Source organism: Scatophagus argus, chromosome 20, assembly GCF_020382885.2.
Source record: "Scatophagus argus isolate fScaArg1 chromosome 20, fScaArg1.pri, whole genome shotgun sequence".
Taxonomy (NCBI): Eukaryota; Metazoa; Chordata; class Actinopteri; family Scatophagidae; genus Scatophagus; species Scatophagus argus.
The window spans coordinates 18,148,023-18,171,909 of NC_058512.1; the positions used below are offsets into that span (position 1 = coordinate 18,148,023).

The 23,887-nt window shown below is 40.8% G+C and overlaps 1 protein-coding gene across 2 annotated transcripts in view; it reads right to left on the minus strand.

The window, feature by feature from the left end:
* The window catches only part of dcc (DCC netrin 1 receptor), a 204,102-nt gene that overhangs the window by 63,944 nt on the left and 116,271 nt on the right, over positions 1-23,887 (minus strand). For both annotated transcript variants that reach the window (XM_046375461.1, XM_046375460.1), the window contains exons 9-14: positions 20,299-20,453; positions 19,520-19,668; positions 18,677-18,815; positions 15,521-15,570; positions 2,257-2,398; positions 1,077-1,187 (exon numbers count right to left, since the gene is read on the minus strand). In XM_046375461.1, coding sequence (XP_046231417.1) covers positions 1,077-1,187; positions 2,257-2,398; positions 15,521-15,570; positions 18,677-18,815; positions 19,520-19,668; positions 20,299-20,453 — 746 coding nt within the window. The remainder of the gene's footprint in view (positions 1-1,076; positions 1,188-2,256; positions 2,399-15,520; positions 15,571-18,676; positions 18,816-19,519; positions 19,669-20,298; positions 20,454-23,887) is intronic.

Genomic DNA, 23,887 nt, shown 5'->3' on the forward strand with positions numbered 1-23,887 from the left:
ATGTGCATGTTTTTTGGGATTGTGGGAGGAAGCCAGAGTACCTGGAGAAAACCCACGCAGGCAGGAAGGGCCCAGACCGGGATTCGAACCTGGAACCCTCTTGCTCTGAGGCGACAGTGCTGGTGGTCAGCAGCTATTTATTGCCAGAAAATTACTGTTCGATGGTTAAAGAAATAACGAGTAAAATAGGTTTGTCTCAAGGGTGGTGCCTTACATCTAATGGTTTGTCATCTTGGGGGAACAATGTCATCGCTCAGTGTTTCTCATCTAGCAAACTTTTAATACATGATGTATAACCTGTTTAATAAGGTACAGTATTTGTCAGAAGTTAAAACTTCACCTATGAGAATATATTTAATATTATCATAAATGTGTTTTAAGAGATTGTTATTCATTATCTGCTCATGGGTTTAGACAGAGGAAGTTCTAGTAGTTAAATATCTAGTCTTTTATTCAGTCTTCTCTGTGGTGCTTTGTGACAACAGGAAAATTTTCCAGGGATTCATTGTATGTTCAAAAGCCTGCACACCACTAAACAGAGAGTGCCTTCTCCACTTGAAGGCAGGAGCACAGGTAGGAAACCCCTGAACTTCCTTGCTTCAGCACTTCTTATTTTCTTGAGGGTATGAAAAAACACCCTGAAATGACTTCTTGTGCCTTTGCTTTTTGTGACTGCAACCACAACTGTAACAGAAAGTTTATCTATCTGCTATACCCTATGATCTTATTTATTAAATGTTTGTATACTTCTTATAAATACAGAACTAGAGCATTTAATATTTTCTTTTAAATCTCTTATTACTTGTTTCTCCCTGTTTTATACTCTGACAGTATCTTGTCAAATACCTTCCCTTCAGTTTCTTTTCCCTTCCTCCCTTCTACTTCTCCTGCCTCCTTCCAACCTTGCCATCCCTTCTCCCCTGAGGCAAATCAACCCTCCATTTAAACATCTCAGTCCTTGACTGGTTAAATATTTATGTGTGCATTGGGACAGGAGGTATTTACATGCTGTTGTACAGATCTCTGCTTGCACACACACACGCACACAAACACACACTTGCTCTCTCTGATCTTACCATCCAGGTCATTTTCTGGCGTCTCAGCGGTGTACCAGTCACTGGCTGGACCTGTTCCATTGGCTGTCATGGCTGCTACCTGGAAACTGTACTGACTGCCCTTCTCTAGACCTGGAGGGAGAGGAAGAGAGAGAGCATATCATTAAAGCTAGCAGTATCCAAGTCATTATGCTCTATATGAGCATCTACATAGCTGTGTGTCCTTTTACACCTGTTCATATGGTTTTAACTTGTGAAACAATGTCCCAACCGTGACTACTGGGAAATTGACAGTGGGTTAAAACTTGCAAATGTTTCCTGTTTCATTCCTGTATTCCAAATGCTTCTTTAGTTTGATCAGCTTCACGAAACACACTCTCATGAAACTGGCTGACTGGATTTTTTAATGTGTCATACTTTAATCTTCTCAGCGAAGCTGCAGTGTTTCATTTAATTGAAAGAAATTCGGTTTCTTATTCTCTGAGAGTAAAAAGGAGTGATTATGGCTGACAGCCCGGCTTGCGCTGGGAAGATCAGTTTCAACACAAACATAAACACCTGCCACTGGGGGATGAAATCCTGTGCTGACAAACAGATGAAGATAACCATCAGTGGAAAATAATGAAAAGGAAGATCAATTTCATTCAAACCCTGCACACCAAGAATTGAAATAATAGCTTGTGGCAGTTTTAATGCACACACACACACAAACTGAACTCATACAAAACACACATACGTGCATATAGATACATGCAAAACAGACAAAAGCAGACACTGTCAACTGTGTAAGCCACCCACACACACAAACAGACATTAAAATGTGGTCTTAAAATAAATGGGAGCTACAATTTGCTTAAATTTGACCAGATTTTCTGAATCTGTTTCCTTGCTTTGTGGATTGAGGCAAATATACAGTCAAAATACAGTGAAATACAGTTCACCAGATTTATTTGAAAGAGAACATGAGCACAAATATTAAAGGGTAAGTCTTGACATATTCTATATTCTGCTGAAAATAGTCCTTAATAAACACACTATTTACTCGTTTGAATAACATTTGATATAAACTACGGTGCCCAGATTTTCTAGGCAATTACTAAGCCTTTCTTATAAAGGGAACCTTAAATATTTAAAGTATATTACCTGAACTTCCACATTCAAACAAAATATTTTAAGAATAAATCAACCTGCAGAGCCCCACCTGTGAAAAGGTACCAGAAGTTGTTGGGTTCAATGGCCTCTTGGTCACCACGGCGACCTGTTTTCCTGTATTTAATCTTGTAGGCGGTGATGATGCCATTCTGGGCACTGCGTGGAGGCGGCTGCCATGACACCTTGATGCTCTGAAAGACAATAACAACAGATAAAAAAAATATGTAAATTAACAGAGCTGCAAAACATGTGTAAAACATCCTAAGGGCATGTGAGACAACAGCATAACATTTCTTGAAAAAGATATGAAAATGGAAATACAGAAAATCACTTTGACCTCGTGTTATCACGACGTAGCAACAATATATGATATGAATGCAGCATTAAATTGAGCATGTCTCTGTTATTTCTCACAGTAAGGTGTGAAAAGCTAATAAATCTGACCAGCAATCAGCAGATAGGCCCATCATGTTTCTGCTGTGTTTCAATGAGTCTGATGCTGACATGGTTTGTGTGTGAATACATCACCTATATTTTGTATCGGCATGTGTAGGAGTGTGTATCTGCGTGTTTGTTGCATGAATTTTAATTGCTTTATTTGCATGTTAACAACCCACCTCTGAAACACGCACACATGCACACACACACACACACACAGACAGATGTTTACTCTGCCCCTAGTGTGCTTTGCTCTGTGAGACACCTGCCATCAACCATTCTGCTGATATACCCAGTGTAACCCTGAGTGTGTAAGCGTGTGTTGGTGGGCTCAACATTAATGAATGAAGATTAACGAATTAGAAAAAATAAATTAATTTATCTCTCTCTCGCCCTCTGTCTCTGAGGAGGGAGGCTGTAACAAACTCAGGTAGTATATCTGATTAAAATCTATTGCAGTATGTAGTCATATTTTTTGACTAGACAGTAAACATATTTCAATATGCCATCTTTCAGAACCTGTTTTTAACATGTCACAAACATCCTGAAATGACTGATTATCAGAATCTGATCTGTGAAGAATATATCAGTAAATAATTGCAATTTCATTCATGTGTGTGGGAAGTCAGTATCTTAGACAAAGCGGGACTCGTACTCATTCTCTCTGGGCCCAAACATGAGCACAAGCAGTAGTAATACGGAGGAATGTTATTGAGAACGGTTCCCTGTTGTCTGAAGGACAAAAATACACTGAACACATTTATTAAGTCTCACACTGTTGGTGAGAAACAGTGAATGTAAACATGTTCTATCTCCTATCAAAACAGCTGTGATAATCTACATTCCAATAAAAAGGTGCTGATGCTCAGATGGTTTAACTGTCCAGTAAAAACTGAAGTGGATTGTCATTTGATACAAAACACACACAGCACAGAACCAGAAGGCCACTTACACATGTACAGATTGTATCACACGCATTCACACATCTGTTGCTGGTGTCATACACACACACATACACACTTAGAGTGATGTCGTGTGTATCCCTCCATCAGCTGTGCTGTAAGTCATCGGGCCAACAAGCAGTTTAAATATTCAGTCAGCGTTACTGTGACGACAGCCACAGAGGAATTCATTAACATTTAGCTGCACCTGTTCCCTCTGCTGCTCCTCATCCTGCTAATTGATTACAGCAGAACTGATTACTGAGGGAGGAGGGGGGGAGAAGATGACACACAGAAGGGTGTAGGGAGAGAAAAAGAAAGGGACAAATTGAATAATTGTGTGTCGGCCAAATTCCTCCAGATTCTCTCTCTCTCTCTCTCTGTCACTCTCTCTCTCTCCCTCTCTCTCTCTCTCTCTCTGTCACTCTCTTTCTGGTTGGGCATCACCATGCGCTTCATTAACTAATTAGCCACTTTGACAGGACATGGTTGGCTGTAAGGTCTCCATGGAAACAGTGTATAAGTTAAATTCATGTTGGAACAACTCCCACAGAGACACAAAGAGGCAAACCATCCATGAAGGAGAAAAAAACAGCACCATCAGCTCCACCACCACCCTGAGTCTCTAATGGGATTGAACCACTCTGCCACACCTACACTATATAGACAAAAGTATTGGGATGGGACTGGTTATCAGGGGTTGGGCTCGGCCTCTTGCTTCCAGTGACAGGAAATCTTAACGCTTCAGCATACCAAGACATTTTGGACAATGCTATGCTTCTGACTTTGTGGGAACAGTTTTGGGAAGGTCCTTTTCTATCCCAGCATGACTGTGCCCCAGTGCATAAAGCAACAGCCATAAAGACATGGTTGGATGAGTTTGATGAGGAAGAACCTGACCGGCCCACACAGAGCCCTGACCTCAACCTCCATCCAGCACCTATGGGATGAACTGGAATGTTACTGGAATCAGTGCCTGACCTCACAAATGCGCTACTGCATAGATGGACAAAAATTCCCTTTCTTGTGCAAAGCCTTCTGAGAAGAGTGGAAGCTGTTATAACTGCAAAACTGTATATGTATTTAGAATGGCATGTCATTAAAGTCCCTGTTGGTGTAAAGGTCAGGTCTCCAAATACAACTGTCTGTATAATGTGTTTCACTGCATCATCTACTGCTAGAATTATTATACTTTCTGCTGCTCTCAAGGCTTCTACTTTTGCTATTGCTGTCACTGTTACTACTGATGCTGTTACAAGCTAATTTTATAACTGTTGCAAAAACTAGTTGTAGTACTGTTGCTTATATTTATAGAATACAAAAAAAATTCAACCTCTCTTTTGCCTGAAATAAATTTATCAGTCCTAAGTGTTAGTTTAAACTGAAATCCATTCACTCCATCCTAGATTTCTACCTCTGTCACAGGTTGACATCAAACTTATATCATCGGTCCACTCTCCACCTACTGTAGACAAAACAAAGATGAACCACAGTCTGCTGTGTTTGTCGAGTTGTTGAGTTCTGTCTCCTTCACAGTGCTCACTGAACTAAACGGGCCCCGTGGATCAATTAAGCCAGTTTCAAATGTGCATTCTTTCCTTGTGTAAATTAGTGATGAAGTGGCCTCACGCTGTACTGTAACATTGACTCATTTCTCTGTTTCTTTCTGTATGAGTGGAGCAGAAAATGTTGGAAGCAGAAATCCCTGCTGCAGCTGCTTTGTATTCAGATGTAGTTGACATTGTAAAGAAGCAGGGCAAGTGAAGCCATGGCCTCGTTTACAGCTTCAAACAGGCAGAGAGCCTCCGTCTTTTTTTTTAATTTTCCTTCAGAGAACATGGGGGAAAACGTATGAAGGTCTGCAGAAAACTGATGAAGATAACACTGATAATAAGTAATGATAATAACCAAAACGAACGTAATAATCACAAGAAACTGAGACGTCTGAGGGAAACTTGACAGATAATAGATCATACAACCTCTGATACCACTGCTCCAACAACACTAGCTCTGTAGGCTGCTGCTCGTGATGTTACTGCTGAAGAAAGTTCTCTAGCTTAAGATGCACTGTACAAAAACAAGCTTATGTTCTTTGATATACCAATTGAGTAATAAGGAAACAATGATAATGTGATATCTTTGTTGGCCCGCACACCAAGCTTTTCTCCGGCCTGAGTGAGTGAGACCTGATAACTTGGAATATGTAACTGCAATTCATTTCCAGTGTGAAACAGTGAACTTGCGTTTCTTAGCTGAAAGCCTTTAGTTCCTGCTTAGCATATTTTATGCAAAAACTGTGTGTTAGCTTAACTGCTTGTGTGTACTATTTTAACAATGATTGTAAATTCCAACAATGAGTTACTTAAGCTTAGAGTAACAGAAGTGAAAATTCAAAGTTGGACAAATTCAAAGACAAAAGGAAGACAATGAGATTGCTCACTTGAAATTTTAAGCTTGGACTTGACACTGATATAAAACTGATTTGCGTGATTCTAAAACCATGTCTATATCCATTTTCTGATCTGGGGACATAAACAGCAAGTTTTCAGTCCCCTCCTGGAGGGATGATGAAGTGTTCTTGAGGTGAACTTCAAAGGAAGTTCTCAGCAAGAAGTTACTTATTTTTCTTTACAATTCTTTAGTTTGTGGTGCTTGCAAAAAAGCAGCAGCAGTAGTAGTAAGATCTTCAGCTAAGTTTCACATAAAACTCACTTTAACACTCAAACTCGTGAATGTCAAACTGGAAAACCTGGATCATATTCATTCTACATATAACATATTTTCTCATGCGTACTTGTAATCCCTACTGCTTTTGTCCTGCTCTGTGTACAGACACAGACAGACAACTGCACGGGTGTGTTTCATTTAGAAGTACGGTCATTATTATTGTAATTTCACCTGTACTTTGAATCTTTGCACTGCTGAGCAGTTTGTCCAATCGAAGGATGAATAAAGGGGAGAAGAAAAGAAAAAGAAAACTTTAAACTGAATATGGAATTAATGCAGTGGGTTTCTCTTTTGTTTCTGTATGCTGAGCTGCAGTATGAGAGCTGCATACAGAACAGCCCATCCACCCTGTGACCTCCACACAGACAGACAGACAGACAGACACACACACACACGCACGCACACGCACAGGGCCAGGTGAGTAAACACTCTCTGAATTCAATCTGTGATTGTTTGTTCATGCCCTCTGGTGAGAGCTGCAACCACATTGACTGTGTGTGTGTGTGTGTGTGTGTGTGTGGGTGGGTGTATGTGTGCGCACATGTGTGGGTGTGTGTGTTAATGTCCTTTGGGTAAAAGAAGCAATCACATGGAGGGCAGATTGTCTCTATTTGCTCTGCAATACAACCATGCAACCAGTGTGTGTGTATGTGTGTGTGTGTGTGTGTGTGTGTGTGTGTGTTGGGGGTGGGGGTGGGGTGGGGGGGGGGGGTGGGGGGGGGGGGTTATAAACAATATATTAAAAATACTCATTTAGGTGTGTTTGAGCAGGTGGTTTTCTGTATGCATAGAATATATGCAAATAAAATCAGATATGGTTGCTGGGTATTGACGCCACAGTCTGTGATCCGGTTCTATCTTAAAGTGCCCAACACATAATGGAAGGTGCTGTCACTCTCACATTGATCAGCAGGTCTTAAATTTAGGGATTGTGGAAGACAAACTGTTTATTGATATATTATTTGAGGAGGATGATATTTTAACTGAAGTCAGATAATGATCCAGAGAGATTTGTATTTATATTATAGCTCAGACTTATTCACAGCTACAGTCGTGGGTCAGCGGTTAGGGTATCGGACCCGTAACCGGTGGGTCACTGGTGTCCATGGCTGAGGTACCCTTGAGCAAGGTACCTAACCCCCACTGCTCCCCGGGTGCCGCATGCGGTCGCCCACTGCCCCGGGTTTGCTGTGTGTGTGTGCACGTCACTTGGGTGGGTTAAATGCAGAGCACGCATTTCGTTGGAGTGAGTTCCCTCCAATGACAAAATATGTCACTTTCTTTCTTTCTTAAGGGGGTAAAAAAATCATGAATAAGGTTGCATCAATTGCAATCAATTGCTGTAACGATTATTTTCATCACAGACTAATTTAATGTGTCATTTTGTTGATGACTTGATTACTCTGTGTGCAGGGCCAGATATCTTTAAATGTCTTGTTTTGTCTGTCCAGCAGTACAAAACCAAAAGATATCTGCTTTACAATTGCATTTCATGAAGAAAAGTTGCTAATCCTCACAGCTGACATTTTTGAATATTTGTTCTGATGACTTTATCCTCTGTTGATGGACCAAGCAGTTAATCAACTCATCATTTAAGCTCCATAAACATCACACTTCTGTTTGAAATTCCTTTCAGCCAGATGTATCAGGGAAAATCTCATATGCTGATGTGCTTAAATGTTACCATGGTTACCAAATGGTCTTGCATAAATAAATCACTCAAGTGTGCTATTTGTGCTGTGGATGGGGGATGTATTCCCCTCACATTTCAGAATACTATAAATGTCATATTTAGTGGGGTTAATGCATTCATCGTACTGCAATTTTCATAGAGATTTCTTCTTTTTTCTTTTTTGTTGGACTACCATTTTTTATGAAAAGCATGTTAACCCTCATAATGTGTTATTTGCAATTTATATACATGCAGAAAATGGCTTTTCTCCCCCTTTGGTTTAAGGCCCGAGAGCATTATGGAAGCTGCTGTTGAATTTTATCTATTGAGTTTAATCTTGTTACGAGGAGGAGGTGTCCAGCAGAAGATAGTTATCTGAGAATACAGACCGAAACCATCGGACACAGTATGTTCCAGGGGAGAAAACAGTGTCTCCTGGGATCAAGTACCACAGTACTCAGATCACAGTACCCTCCCTGGTCCAATCAGAGCTCAGCTGTTTAGCACGCTGTCTAATGAGGAGATGTGCTCCTGATGAGATGGGCGGAGCTCCAGGTGAAGCCGGAGTGATGCTTGATTCAGAAGAGAAGATGCTTTGAGGGTGAAACAGAGCTGATGAACAACAACAAACTAATGATTATGTTTCTGTTTTTGTGTCTGAGGGTGTAATCATCCTGTTACCACGGCGACTCCGTGCAAAACATCAGACCGAAGGAATCTGAGACGATTAACGCTAATTATCTGCTGTTCAGTGACCGTCATCACAGGTGTGTGACAGAGAGAGTGAGATGGAGGCAGAGAGTGAGAACAGCTGCTGTTTCAAGCTGTGAGAATAACAGATCTGAATCTGATGAGTGAACAGTGAAACTGACAGATCACGTTTCTGGGCGTCAGCTTTTGGCACAGGATGTGAGGTCAGACCAGAGGCTAAAGTGACCAGGTTACATTACTGCCTGTGCCGGTGTCACAGGCATGTAGACAGCTGCAGGTCTGTCGTCTGATGTGCACTCATGTGTATGACAAAATATCCATCAATGTGGCACCTTCCTGTAGGTTTGTGCCAAGGTGATGTTTATTTGTGCTTTAGAACAGCATTTTGTTTACACACACACACAGACAAACAAACAAACTGGGCCAAAATCATGACCCTTGGTGGAGGTATATGAGTTATATGAGTGAGTGAGTATTAATGAGAGGATAGTTACACTGTATGCGCTATTTTTGTTTAAAATGTTACTGAGTTCAAGTACTGTGTGTGTGTGTGTGTGTGTGTGTTTGTCAAAGATCAAACTATCTGAAATTTTTAAAATCCAAACTTTTCTTCTTTCTTCTAAATGTCACAACCAGGTCTGGCTTTTTTTATGGATCAGAAACTTTTTGGAATAACTGTGCAGCCAAACTGCAGCCAGTGAAATGAATATGTTCCGGCCCACTGTCAGAGCTACAGCTCTAACTCTGTTAGTAAGTGATGAAACCCCAGAGGATGCTCTCTACTGTCATTACATTTTGCAGGAATGGCCTGGAATGTGCTTTGAGACTGGATAGAAAATTCTTTTAATAAACTGAAAAAAATGATGTTTCTCTCAGTGAAAGTTTACATCTTTCATTGCTGAAGGACGGCTGAATTGCTGAGATTTCTACATTAGAGACACAGGCTGCACTGTTACTCCAGATTTAGGGGTCAGATGCAGTTTTGTGGGAACCAGATCAGAGAACAGTTACGGTCAGTTACGGTCCTCCATCCTCTGTCCAACATCATGGTGGATAGCATCTCATTGGATGGTCTATAAATAAAATGCCACTTTTATGGTACACTTTGGGTGTCATGTTACACTGGTTTAAGCTTTTCAAACATAACAGTTATGGTCTGTTTCATGCCATATCACTCATCTACCACATTCAAACTGGAAATTGCATGAGAAAAGCTTAATGCAGGTGCTGTTAAATGACATACGCAAAAGCAAAACATGTGATGTGATAATACATGAAATGACTCAATGAACTGGCTTCATGTTCATACTCCATTTGTTCGGACTGCTCCATTTCCTCAATACGCTGTTCCACAATACTTCAAAATCCTTTCAAAATCACTCTAATGCATGTATTTCTTGTTGACAGTGAAAAATACGTGTACATGGGCAGGAAGTGCATGGATATGAGAGGGAAAACATGTGTACTTGAGAGTAAAATGAATGTATGTGAGAGTGAATATGTCTCCATGTGAAAGGAGAATGAATGCATGTGAAAAGACCAGAATAAATTAGGACTTGCACAGTCTCTCACAGACGGACATTAACCGAGAGTTTTCATAATGGACTCTGTAAAACCTCATTTCATATCCCCAGAAGTAAAATGAACACTTCACACTGAGCTCAGCTGGACCTCTCACTGCTGGTTCTTTTAATTAACGTTTAAATGAGTCTCCGGGTTCTCCAGAGTAACACATCTGACTCCTGCAGAGACTCACTGGGAGGTTTAATCGCTCCAACAGGATACCTTCCAAAAGCTATTCTTAGACCAGCAGTGCGGCTAAAAGTTTGCTGTATGCTGACTGTTGCCAGAATCCACTCCTGATCCTGGCTCTGACAGCCACAGAGACAGTGACCCTGGCTGGACTCTCTGGAGAATTCTGGCTAAAAGCCCACAGACTGACATACTGTAAACTCTGGCTCAACCAAGCATTCAACAACATGCTCACTGACAGCAACGCTTCACTGAATGGAGGAAAGTTGAGGAAATGTCAGATTTGTCTGAGAAGTTGGTTTGACAGCAGAAAGATGAGGGCAGAAAGCTGCACATTTTCTCCTTCAGCTGCAGCTGGACTCACCCACACACACACACACACACACTGTGTGACACTTTCAGTTTTATTTACAATACAATTACCACAAAACCTCACCTACTGTGGCTGCTGCTAGGCGTACATATCAGCTTGTTTCTAACTACCTCGAACACCTTAGGGTTAACAATATTGCAACATATACTGTATATGTATTATTAGACATATTTATCAACCTACCATAGTTTGACATTAGTAATTGCAGTCAGACTATCCGACTAAGTGAAGCCTACCAGCTACTTCAGGCAGCCATCCAGAGTCTGCCGATACATTCACAAGGCATATTCTCACCGCAACAAGCATGCGAATTATTATCGTCTCTCTTGACTCTCTGCTGTGCTGAGGTCGGTGTTTTCTTGAGGAGTCTGTATGCCAAACAGGCATACATAATACAAAACAAAAAACAAACAAAAACAGTGAGGTCTAAATTTGTATCAGAAATAGTTTCATGTTTACTCCTCACATTCAGTTGTACTGTAGCTTTTAAGCTTAACCTGCTTGGTTCACTTATAGCAAACTCGAGTCCATTTGCCCTGTCAGCACACTTGGGCTGATGTGACCCTGGTGAGAACCAAAGAACTGGACTGAGACTGCTCGACACAGTAAGCAAGGGCAGTGGAAGTAGGAGGTCAGGAAGTAAAGAAGGGGCCATTAGCTTGCACATTTTACACCATTTGTTTTGATGCAGTCATGAAACTTTAGAGGTGTGTATTTGAGATCAGAGTGAAGTAAGCTGGAGTTAATGACCATGAAAGTACAAAAATATTGTATTCAACTGTTTTTTATATTACACTACATCTGTTTCGTGCTTCTTTGGGAATCAAATGAAGAAAACACACACAGCACCTTCAGTTTATTGATTTTTGCTGTTATGTAACCCAGGTGAGCAAGATACTCCAGTGTTAGCCAGGGATGGTTTAGCCCTGACCCTACTCAAAGCACAAAGTCTGTGCAGTTGGAGACATTCCTAAAATCTTTTCTCCCATCAATTGATGCTCTAAGTAAAACTCGTAAATATTACAATTTCTTTCTTTGTCTCTCATGAAGCAGTTGTTTCCTCGAGAAGGTCAGAGGTCAGGGATCAGGACCTGACAGGGCTTGATGAAAAATAATTCAGCAGGGTTTCAGTCATTAAAACCATCTGGTGGTTGTATTGTGTTTGGTATTCGGCCTCCAATCACTTTCATAAATACATAAAAAATGCTTGGGTTAAAAAAAAATATTCATCCTTTGAAAGCTTTTGTCAACTCTGACATCCCCGATCCAACAGCCCCGAGCTAAGAGACAATCAGCAGAGAAATATCAATCACATGCAGGAAAATAAGCAGACGGAAACTAAATGAGGTCAGCTCTCCAGAGACAGACTGAACCTCCTCTTCACGAAAAGGAAATTATGGGCCATTCTACCAAGTCTGAAAACATTTATCATTTTCTTTGCTGCTGATTTTGGAGGAGGATAAAAAAAACTAATAACTTTGATGAGAAAACAAACCAATAACTGTTTAAAGTGGTACCTCCACCACTTCCCTGGCTTCAAACACCTGACCAAAAAGTCAATCACATATGCACAGAAGAGACAGAAGAAACAGGACAGTATGACAACTGCAGTGTCGTCTAAATTTGATCTTTGAGTCAGAGATGCTACTCAAACATTTTGGTCACAAAATTCTGTCATCAAATGAGGATTCTTGTGAGGACGATTGTGACAGAAAAAAGCAAGAACATCAAATGTTTCTTTCGACATCATTAGTTTAAAAATCTTGTCTCCTGTCTTTAGTGCTTTGAGCCAGCTACAGGCAAAGGCACTACGAAGAAACGCTTTGGCTGCCACAACGAGTGACTCAGTGGCAGTGTAAAGACTGTGGAGGTGCTGGTCTCTAAAGCAATTTCCATTGTTTCTCAAAGCGCTGGGACCTGTCAAAACTCTAATTAATGACCGAGCCAGAGTCCATAGAGAAATTCTGCATCTCTGTGGTTTCAAGTTTAATTTTACTCTTTAGGTTCATACTTTTGGATGTGTGCTATACAGTATTTGAGTGATTACATTCAGACATATTGCAGCTCAGGTTACTGCTGATGAGAATACACATTTGGGCAGTGTTCATACCTAGCGTGTTTGGTTTGGTTAGAACAAACCCAAATGCTGACCAAACCACAGAGCCTTCGCTTGAAAAAGTGGGTCTCAGTTCCTGATCCTAAAATCTGTGCAGGAGATGTTATAATCAATCTGTACAAGCTTTAAGTAAAATATTTATGCAAATCATTTGGTAACCATGGTGATACATGTGCACATTAGGGCAGGTATTTTTCCTGACTAATGGGTCAAAAGCTCTGCAAACCAGTCGCTTCCAACTCAGCCAGGTTATAGATGCACATCATAATAATAATTCTTACCAATAGTTACTCACAGCTGTTTCTTGTCTCACAGCAACAATCAGCTGTTGCATCATTTGCTGTGTATTAATATTCTGAATTCAGTTAACGGTTTATACCTTTTCATACTAGTGTAAATTAACCTTTGAGGTAGTGTACATTTGTGAATTCCAGAGACCAATTTCTTCCATCTTATACTGTCGCGCTGGCTACTGTACAATGCTCTTTAACACCTGGAGTGAAAAGAGCTGATCTGATGTGGGGTTATTATTGGTTGCCACACAAACTCCACTCCTATTCCACTGTAATTTGGTGCAATGGGCTACTGCACCTGGGAGTGTCAGGGCTTGACACTGGCATCTGTCCAAATGCTGGTAAAATTCTGCAGTGCCGCCTAACACAGGCACTCTTGTGGTAGCTTGTGGTATTATATACTTTTATATACTGTGTGTGTAGGGCACCAAATGTGGATTAATCCAAACTCACATTCAAGCCCAAGGTACAGTGAATGTTCGGTGGCTCATCCACTGAACATATGACACAGTGAACATGAGATCTAAGCGAAACAGCTTGTATTGTTTCCTCTCCCACCATTCTCATGGCCTGAAGACTCAAGTAGAAAGAAGTGCTAAATATTTAGTTTGGTGACTAGGTGCTACGGTATGGTATCTTTATCAGCCTAAATTCTCCGTTCAGCGAGTTATCCTTCATGAACACAGTTGTTTATGTTCTCAGTTCAATAGTCAGCGTGCTGAACTCAACGTTGACCTGTTTAATGTATTTACAGTATGTACTCCATGACTTCTGTTGCATTTTTAATGACTGTTGCGATACCAATAAGCTCATGTGGACATATTTGATTTTTTTTTTTTTTTTGAGCTATACCAAATTAGCTTTTGGCAGCTCCTGTCTGAAACCCACCCATGGATCCACAGACAACTATCACTGAATTACTCTGATACTGAAGAAAGCTTGTGATAATTTTCAGGCATGTTCAGGAGTTATAAAATGCATTTTTTTCTTGACTGTTGACTGACAGTATGAATACCGTATTACCGTATACCGTACAATACCGTAGCCCCTACTTTTTCCCCACGCCTTCAACTCTGCAGGCCTAAACAACCGGTGTTGCGAAGAGGAACACGCTAGTTTTAAGCGTAACTTTTAACAGTCATTTTGCATGTCATGCACATACTGTCATCATGGAAAACACTCCAAAAAATGCATGTGATGCAGCTTTTAAGTTAAAAGCAATCGAACTGGCTGTCCAAGAAGGAAATAGAGCTGTTACACGTAAGCTTGGTGTAAATGAATCAATGGTGAGACGTTGGAGACGGCAGCGTGAAGAACTGACGCAATGCAAAAAGACGACAAAAGCTTTCAGTGGTAATAAAAGCAGGCTTATACTCAGGTGCGTTCTATAGTCCATAAAATACAGTATATCTACAATGGACAGAGAAATAATGTTTATCATGACTGATCCTGGAAAGGAGTATGACTTTTTGATACAAAATGAGGCTCAAATTGGGCATTAAGAGTTTTCAAAGCCGATAATATCAGCTCCCACTAGTGACTGTGTTGATAAGTGGTCAAATCAGCAGTATTCACTAACTTCCTGTTGTTTTCAGTGTACCTACACTCAGCTGTGCAATTCTCGTACATATAGATATTGGAAGATCAGAACACTGACAAATTAAATATTATTATACTGCTGTACATAATTATTTATTGCATATTGTTGTGTTCAGAGAACATCAGTCTCTGTGTGTTCTTATTAAACAGTCTGACCCTTTTAAAAGTTGCAGACAGTTTACTTGTACTTATTTATTACTTGTCCCTAGACTCCTGGTTCCTGCTGAGAGATACTGATCATGAAAATATGTTGTATGGTCCTCTACAGAATATCAGAATTTAAAGAGCAGTGTGTTTGTGTGTGTTATATGAACAACCACACATGCACATTTGTAGACCACATTAATCAGTAAAAGGAGGGCAGATCACCAGAGAGCAAAATGCTGACTGATGGCAGTGTCACAGTTTAAATGTGTGTCAGAACAACCCCAGAGAATCATATAAATGAATCAATAAATGGTTTATAAAGGTGATGGTTGGAATAACAACCTCAGACTGTCCCAGATTGCGACTATGCAAAATGTTAAAAAGTCTCTGCTTTAGATAAAACTGTCCAGACGTGACGGTTTCCGGCGCATAATGTTGGTTATGTCGTCAAAAATGGCAGTTTGTCGAGGTCGCTGTCGGTGCTGGTGCAGTGTAGACGTGAACAGAGAGAGGAGGGAAGAAAAGTAGAATCATATAAACTTACCCTGGACAGGACAACCTCTAAGGTGATGTTCTGAGGAGGAGCGCTGGGTACTGCAGAGACAAGCACAAAAACCGTGTGAATATTTAATTGTCACATTATTATTTAAAATGGCCATCTGTAATACTCTTGTCTAACAAATCACACACCTGAAGATGAATATCAGGTCTGGTGTTGCTGCTTCTAGTCTTTGTGTCCTACACTATAGACTCTAGACCTGATCCTGAACCTTGTTACAGGTGATTTGTGTCATTAGCTTTTCACAGTGTGAGTGTGTTGGCTGCTTGAACGTGTTGGCTGACTGTTTGGTGTCAGACCACAGCTGTCAATCAATCATCCTGATGACATCAGCACAGATAGGAAGCAGCCGCCGCGATCCGACTGTGTTTGTACAGCAAAACAAGATTACCACCAAAAACATGACAGGTGTCACCACACGCATACATGCACACGCACACACACAATTCACCCCCCTGAACCATCAGCACCTCAGACAGAGAAATAAAGAAAGTTGAAAACAAAAAGAAAGTGATAAAAACAAATAAAACAAACAATAAAAGAGAAGAAAAAAGATGGAAAACTAGGGCATTTGAAAAATAAAATGATGATGAAGACAAACACGAAAGTGAATGAACAGCAGGAGGATGAGGATGAACAGGACGATGACGAAGAGGCAGCAGATGTGTGATTCAGTCCGTTAAATCAGAGACTAAGTGTGGCGTTCAAATTGAGAATCAAAGTGTTTTGGTTTGAATGAACTCTGCATCTGTCCAAGCAGACGCCTGATTAACTGTCAGCAGCTTATCTATTGATTCAGCTGCTCGCAGTGTGTGTGTGTGTGTGTGTGTGTGTGTCTCAGTTTTATTGTGGATTCAATTAGTCCACAAGTCATTGTTATCATCGAGACACAGCCGGAAGATTCACAATACAGCCACTCTGCATCTGCGAGTGTGTGTGTGAGTGTGTTATTTCAGATTGTTTTTATTTATTTATGGTGTGATTGCAGCTGGACAGATGCCTCCATTCTCTCTCACTGTCTGTGAGTGGTGCTTTAACAACAACAACATACTGAGCTCCAGTCAGCAGCTCAATGTCAGTCTGAGCTCAAGTTTCATCCAGAGCAGACATACAAGTCTAAACGTAAACCAACATGACCCGCTTCAACACATAAACCCGGATCTGATACAGTAATAGAGGGAATAACAATAGATAACAATCAACGATTTTCAAAGAAAGTAATCTATATTCAAATATTGTGCAGCTTCCGAGCGCATGCAAACTTTATACAAAGTGTCATCAGGTGTGAACACAATTCATAATAACAATGGAGAGAAACAAATGGATGCTGCCTTGAGTTGAAGTTATACTAAAAGAACGACACAGGTGCCCTCTGGGATGCCTCTGTGGGAGATCAAACATATTAAAGTCGCCCCTAGGGTGAGGCAGCGCACTAATGGGTGCACTTAAAATAAGGAAAACGTGATGCAAATGTCCTCGGGGTGTCCTTCCTTTGGAGAAATGTGATGCAGTGCCCTGCAGACTGCCCGTAATAGCTCCTTGTGTGTTTTCATCATAAAGGTGTAGTTAGAACACTGGGGTCAGATAATAGAACACTTTTAATTTTAACTGGGGACTGCAAATGTTTCAACATAAATGCATTGCAATCCCACCTCTTTCACATGTTGACAGGAGTTAACAGCAGCCAGGCTTCCCTCCAAATCTTATTTAAATTATAACCCAATTCCCATCAAATTCACTACAGTGTTCTTCCCACACATGACAAAATTAAATACTGAACTCTCTTGCTTCTCCTGCTGTGTGTGTGTGGGTGGGTGAGAGGGGATGGGAGGGGGGCGTGGGGGCTCCATTAGTGTGTGAGGCAAAGAGGCTAAAATGAAGCAGGTCCCTCCTCAGCCCCCTGCTTAATTAAAGACCCCCGAGTCCCCTAATGAAACAACTGACAGCAGGAAAGAGAAAGAGAGAGAGAGTGAGAGAGAGAGAGGGAGAACACACACACGCACACACACACACACACACACACACACAGGTAATAGGTTGCACCTGGTCCAGCAGTTCTCTGGTTTCAGCTGACTGGATGCAGAGCTTCAAAGTGGGACCAGTTTAAACCAGTCACACTGCCAGCAGACGGCAGACACACTCAGTGCACTTTAGTTTAGTAGACACTGTTTTCTTAAACATTAGCAGTCTGTTTGTTAGCTTGATTGATTATTTTTACACCCTTAATTAAAAAAGTTTTGCTTTGAACTGCTGTGTGGTCAATATTTTGGAAATGATTACAACCTGAACTTCAACAACACACAATAACTGGAGATGCTAATGCCATTTCGAATAATACTGCTCTGAAATAAAGTGCTTTAACCATGTATTGATCTCTTTAGCAGGGCTCAGCTTGTATAAACATGGATTATATTTAGTGAGAATGTTCTCAATTTAACAAGCAACGACTTTCGGGATAAACTCCTCTTTAGATTTTCTTCTCCTTGATCAAGTCTCTTCCACTTTAAAGGTCCACGGTTTCTTGGAACTAAGTCATATCTTCAGTATTTTAGATGTGAGTTTTGCAAACTGTTATTATGTATAATTGTGTTTTTAAATGTACACCTTTGCTCCAGTATTACATATCTTAGGGCTTAAGGGCTTAAATGCCCTATATAGTTCTTCCACACCAAACTCATCCAACCAAGGGCCTTCCCTAAACTAAAACACTGGAAGCATGGCATTGTCCAAAATATCTTGCTATGCTGAAGCATTAAGCTTTCCAGTCACTGGAAGTCAGGGGCCGAGCCCAACCCCTGATAACCAGCCCCATAAAGTGGTATGTCTGGATACTTTTGTCTATATAGTGTGTCAAGAGACATTAAGAGAGTTAGATATTCCATAATAAATTTGCACAAACATTAAAACTCATTAAGTAAATAATACCAAACAACATATAAGGAGGAGGCTGGGTGTTGGAGGAAGCTATGGCAGAATACTATTGATAAAGTGGCAGCTAATGTCTGCACTTCCGTGAAGATTAAAGGATGTTTCTGGTCACAGAGCTGCGAATGAGCCAGTGATTGAGAATGGCGCATACACTTACTGATGTATGAAAGTTACCACATTGGATAACGGAGGAGTTGTTAAGCTAGAGCTCACCGTCTGAGTGGGTGGTGACGCTGGCGGTCTCTGAGGCGGTGCCTGGTCCGTAGCGGTTGATTGCCAAAACTCGAACTGTGTACTCTGTGAACTTGTTGAGTCCGTCCATCTTGTAGTTGAGTCCGTTCACCTCCACGCTCTGAACACAAACAAGGGAGCGATCACACCTCACTCCAACAGAGTCTGTTCATTTATGATCCTATGGCCACTGAAAGAGTATGGTTTTGCTAACTCCAGCAGTATCCGTGTGATGTTTATATATTTCATTGTTATTACTCTAAAGGAAAGGTTGTGATTTGTGACAAAAAGGTCAAAGCAGCAAGTGATTTGAGGAGTATGAGGGGGCACGCATCCTCTTTGTTAACAAAATGACTGAAATCCTAATAAACATGCCCTTGTAGCAGAGGGTGCACAGAGGCAGAGGGGTTGTTTAGCTGGAAATGCTGGTCTAGTCTGTCTGACTCATTAACCCTTTATCTGACTGAGGTTTGTGAGAGTTACAATCATGGTCTCGATCACGGCCCTGTGCTTTTTACTGATGAACTCATGGCACCGTTCATAATGCTGACGCTGTAATTGGGCTTTTTCCCATCAGTCTCACCTTTCTGCCAGTTTTGTCTTGGTCATTTTGTCTCTAGAATATTCTGGAAACTACATACCATAAATATTCTATAAAATATTGCATCTGTAGATTCGATGGAGTAGAGTCACCTTCAAGATGACAAGTGGCAAAGTGCGTCTGTGGAGTAGTGAGGTGCTGCTGAAAATAGACAACAAACCAAGCCTCCTCTGCTGGTTCAAACTCAGCAAAAGGACTGGTGTTCTGACAGCTGTGGTGCTGACCTGTTCCTTGCCAGATGGGCTCTCCGTCCACAGCAGCCTGTAGCCCAGGATGGGGCCGTTTGGTTGGCTGGGAGGTTCCCAGCTCACCTGGACAGATGTAGGAGACAGAGCCTCAGCCTGGAGAGACTCCACCCTGCTGGGAACCTGGACTGTAGGGGCATGCAGAAAATTAATAATAAATAAAACAAATACCAATAGTACTGATGCTACTACAACTACAAGTAATACTAATATCATCACTACTGCTATTACTACACCTTTATGTTGTTGTTGAAGAGCTATAAAGAAATTATGACATTTTTGAACCTATTTACAACAAACAATATAACATATTAAGGTCAATACAACTTTAAGATACTGTATGACAATATTTGTTTATGAATATTACATGTAAGTTAAATTAATTAAAATTAGTCCTTGTTTCACTGGTATTTCAAAGCAGGTGGTTGTTTAGTGGTGGTTTAAGGATTCATTGTATGTACCCTTGTCTAAATGTAAGGCCAATGTTTCCCTTATTTTCAATTGCTAGTATTGCAAGTCCACAAAAGGTAAATCATTAAATATTAGAGTGAGGGCTTGCTTTAAGGTCAGGTTGAGGTTAGGGTTTGGTTAAGGTCAGGGTTAGGATTAGGCAAGTAATATTTATTGTTATGGTTAGGTGGTGGTTAAGTCTCCAGGAAATGATTGGAAGTCTATGTAATGACCCCAGAAGAGACGGAAACATGACTCTGTGTGTGTGTGTGTGTGTGTGCGTGTGTGTGTTCGTGTGTGGGTCTTACGGTCGGGTTTGGTGGTGATCCTCAGGGGGGCGGAGCTCTCTCCTGGCCCGATGTCGTTGTAAGCAATGACTCTGAAGCTGTAGCTCTCCTCTGGTTTCAGGTTGGAGACCGTGAGCTCCAAAGACTCTGGCTCTGACACATTCACTGACCGCTCCCTGACACAGGAAAAAATACAATATCATACATTCAACTTTCATTTCAAATTCTCCAGTTTTAATAATAATAATATTTTTATATAGTTACAACCCATAACAAACTGTCATATCTCTGATTTTTATTATTGATTTGATATTCCGACTGGCGACCAGTCCAGGGTGAACCCCGCCTCTCGCCTGTAGTCAGCTGGGATAGGCTCCAGCTCCCCCGCGATCCTGACGGATAAGCGGTATAGAAAATGGATGGATGGATGGATTTGATTTTCCTTTCCTTTATTTTATTGTTATTTAACTTATAGTGAGAGTCATACCTTTCAAACATCACTGCATTTAAACAGGAAGCCAGTTTTATTTTGTAACAGTACAGATAATCAGTGCTGTAATCTGTGTAATCCCACAGTGACTGCAGCTAATCCTCGGATTACAGCACCTCTGCAGCCTCTCACTCCTGAACTCATCGCCAGATCACTGAAGAGACAGCTGTTAATGTCTCTTCTGCATCAAACACACGCTGTTGTTTTAACTGTACAGCACGCTGTAAAAAAAAAAGTTGACAGCGAAAATACTTTGGAATAGTTTCTATGATCAATAATCAAGACTTAAAAAAAAAATTAATGCTGAAATGTAAGGAAACTTTCTGGTTTGACTCATTGCAGATTCTTGTCTTGTTTTTTTATCCGGCGCTCTCCCTCTCATTACCACTGGCTTAAGGACATGATGTTTGAGGCTTGAGGAAATTCATTTCTTCATTCAAATTTTGATGAATGTTTTTAATGTTTTTTATTTTTTAATGTGTGGACCCATTTTCTGTCTTTCTTTGAGAAAAAGGAGACTGTTTTCTCGGAGTAACAGCCCCTATCTATTAGCATTTTATTGTTTTTACATTTTTTTGGATTATTTGTTTTTAGTGATGATATCTTCCTAATATCTTTTCTTCTGCATATCATGTATTTATTTTGTATTTTTAAATACCAACCTCATGGTGTTTCATTTGCAAGTTAATAGTGTGTTTTCACATACAAGTTTAAGTTTTATGTCTGGGGTTGCTTCTCAGGAGAATTTTTTACATTTTAATCAACATGTTTATCATACTGTCATACTGCACTGATTATAATGAATACAGCAGTGACAATAATAAGTTACCATGTTGGTTAGTTTCAGTGGATATTCTGCATGTCAGGGTTCCAAAAAACAAACAAACACTAGATTCATAATCATCTTGAAAGTGAAAGAAAGATGATGAAAGTGACATATTTTGTCATTGGAGGGAACTCACTCCAACGAAATTTGTGCTCTGCATTTAACCCACCCAAGTGACGTGCACACACACACAGCAAACCCGGGGCAGTGGGCGACCGCGTGCAGCGCCCGGGGAGCAGTGGGGGTTAGGTACCTTGCTCAAGGGTACCTCAGCCATGGACACCGGGACGGGGAATCGAACCAGCGATCCACCGGTTACGGGTCCGACACCCTAACCGCTGATCCACGACTGCCCCTTCTTACACATAATGTACTTGTCAAAAAGTTATTGCTCTGCCAGGCTTGAGCTCTCACATAATTTCTCTTCAGTTAAAGTATGGCTTTCCTTATTTGGTGGTTTTTCTTTACCCTGTAAAATTTTATTTTTTAAAACCTCACTGCTTAACATGAAATGAGTCAATCCATTTATGCTCCTGTGAAAATCCCATTAAAATCAAATTGTTCACTAAATCTGACATCTTAAAAACTTTGGAACCTCAAAAATGTGGGTTTTTGGGACACTATCTCAGGATGTTATCGGAATCATCGGAAAAGTTGTGAAAACCACCACAAACTTCGCGTCAATTTAGTTAGATATTAAAATATCAGCCTAAGAACAAAAACACATTAACACGCCAATATCATCATCATCATCATGAGCAGCAGCAGCATCAGCAGAGAGACACCAAGTTTAAAGCAAATACCACAGAAGTGAGTTCTCAGGGTTTATGAATCCATATTTTCCTCTGAGCTGCTCAGTAAAAAGCTAAAAACGCCGAGCTAGATGTTGAGTTAACCAGCAGGTTCGTTTCTGTCACACAGTGTGAATTCAGTTTGCCCTTCAAAGGCCACAGCCAGAGGTCATTTAATCCATTCAAAACAAACAATCCACCAACTGAGACAGATACGTTTCTTCTCTGCTTACATTTTTACTCATTCCCTCTCATCTGTCTGGTGCTTCTTATTTTCTCTCTGTTTGAAAGCACCTCATTCATTTTCAATGAATCTCTTTACTCTCCTGTCTGTCTGTTTGTCTCCGCCTTGTACTTGTGATGCCGTTGTCAGCTGCGGTGTTAAATTCATCCTGAAGCTCACATCCGTGCTCTTCATGGCAGCATGGCAACGACAAATATCTTCTTTTTTTTTTTTTTAACTGACAAATTTTTCATCAGCCATTTTGTGAGAAGCTGCGTCTGTTATTGCAGGAAGCTGTGCGGTGAGAGTGTTTTTGGCACGTCTCTGTCGGCTGGTCCACCAGCTTGGTGCAGCGACCACTGTTAGATGAATTGCCGTGACATTTTGTGCAGACATTCATGCAGCCCACATGATGTAATGACGTCGGTGATCCTCTGACTTTTCCTCTAGAACGTCCATGAGGTCACCATTTGTGGCATTGTGTGAAATTTTTAACAACTATTGGACTGAAGAAAACTGATGCAAATATTTGTGTTCCCCTCGGGCTGAATTGCTTTTTAATCTGTACATGGAAAGTATAGTCAAGGTTAGGGGCTGCAAGTCTGAAACAGGACACAAACTCCATTAAACATCCCCGCCTCCAAACCTTTACTTTCTGATATACAGGACAACCTACTGTGACTCAGGTTAGGTAGAGAGGCTGTCCACCAATTGGCAGGTCGGTGGTTCAATCCCTGGCCATTGTGGTCTACATGTCAAAGTGTCTTTGTGCAAGACACTGAACCCCAACGGCTCCTCCATCAGTGTGTGAGTGTTGGTTTGAATGGTCATTGCTCCTGATGAGCAGGTGGCACCTTGCATGGTATCCTCTGCCACCAGTGTATGAACGTTTGTATGAATGGAGGAAGGCTGGTTCATGTTGTAAAGTGCTTCAAGTGGTCAGTCAGTATAAGAGTACTATATAATTACAGCCCATTTAGTACTTCCTGCATTGCCATTGTTGATTTTGATTTATGAATCCATGCACTTAGCAATTTGTTAATGTAGCTAGAGAACATAATGTTTCACATGCGGCGATTGCTCTGTCTGACGCTGATCTGTTATTTTTGTCAGCATCGCTGTTGCCATGTGTGATGTTGCTTGTGACTTGCTGAACCTGATTTATCTCAGAAGAAAACTTTAAAGAATTAAGCAAATAAAATACAAACCGAAGTTGTGCGTGTGTTTCATTTAGAAAAAATTTGAAAAAATCAAATAATTTCAAATATTTCAGAAAACAA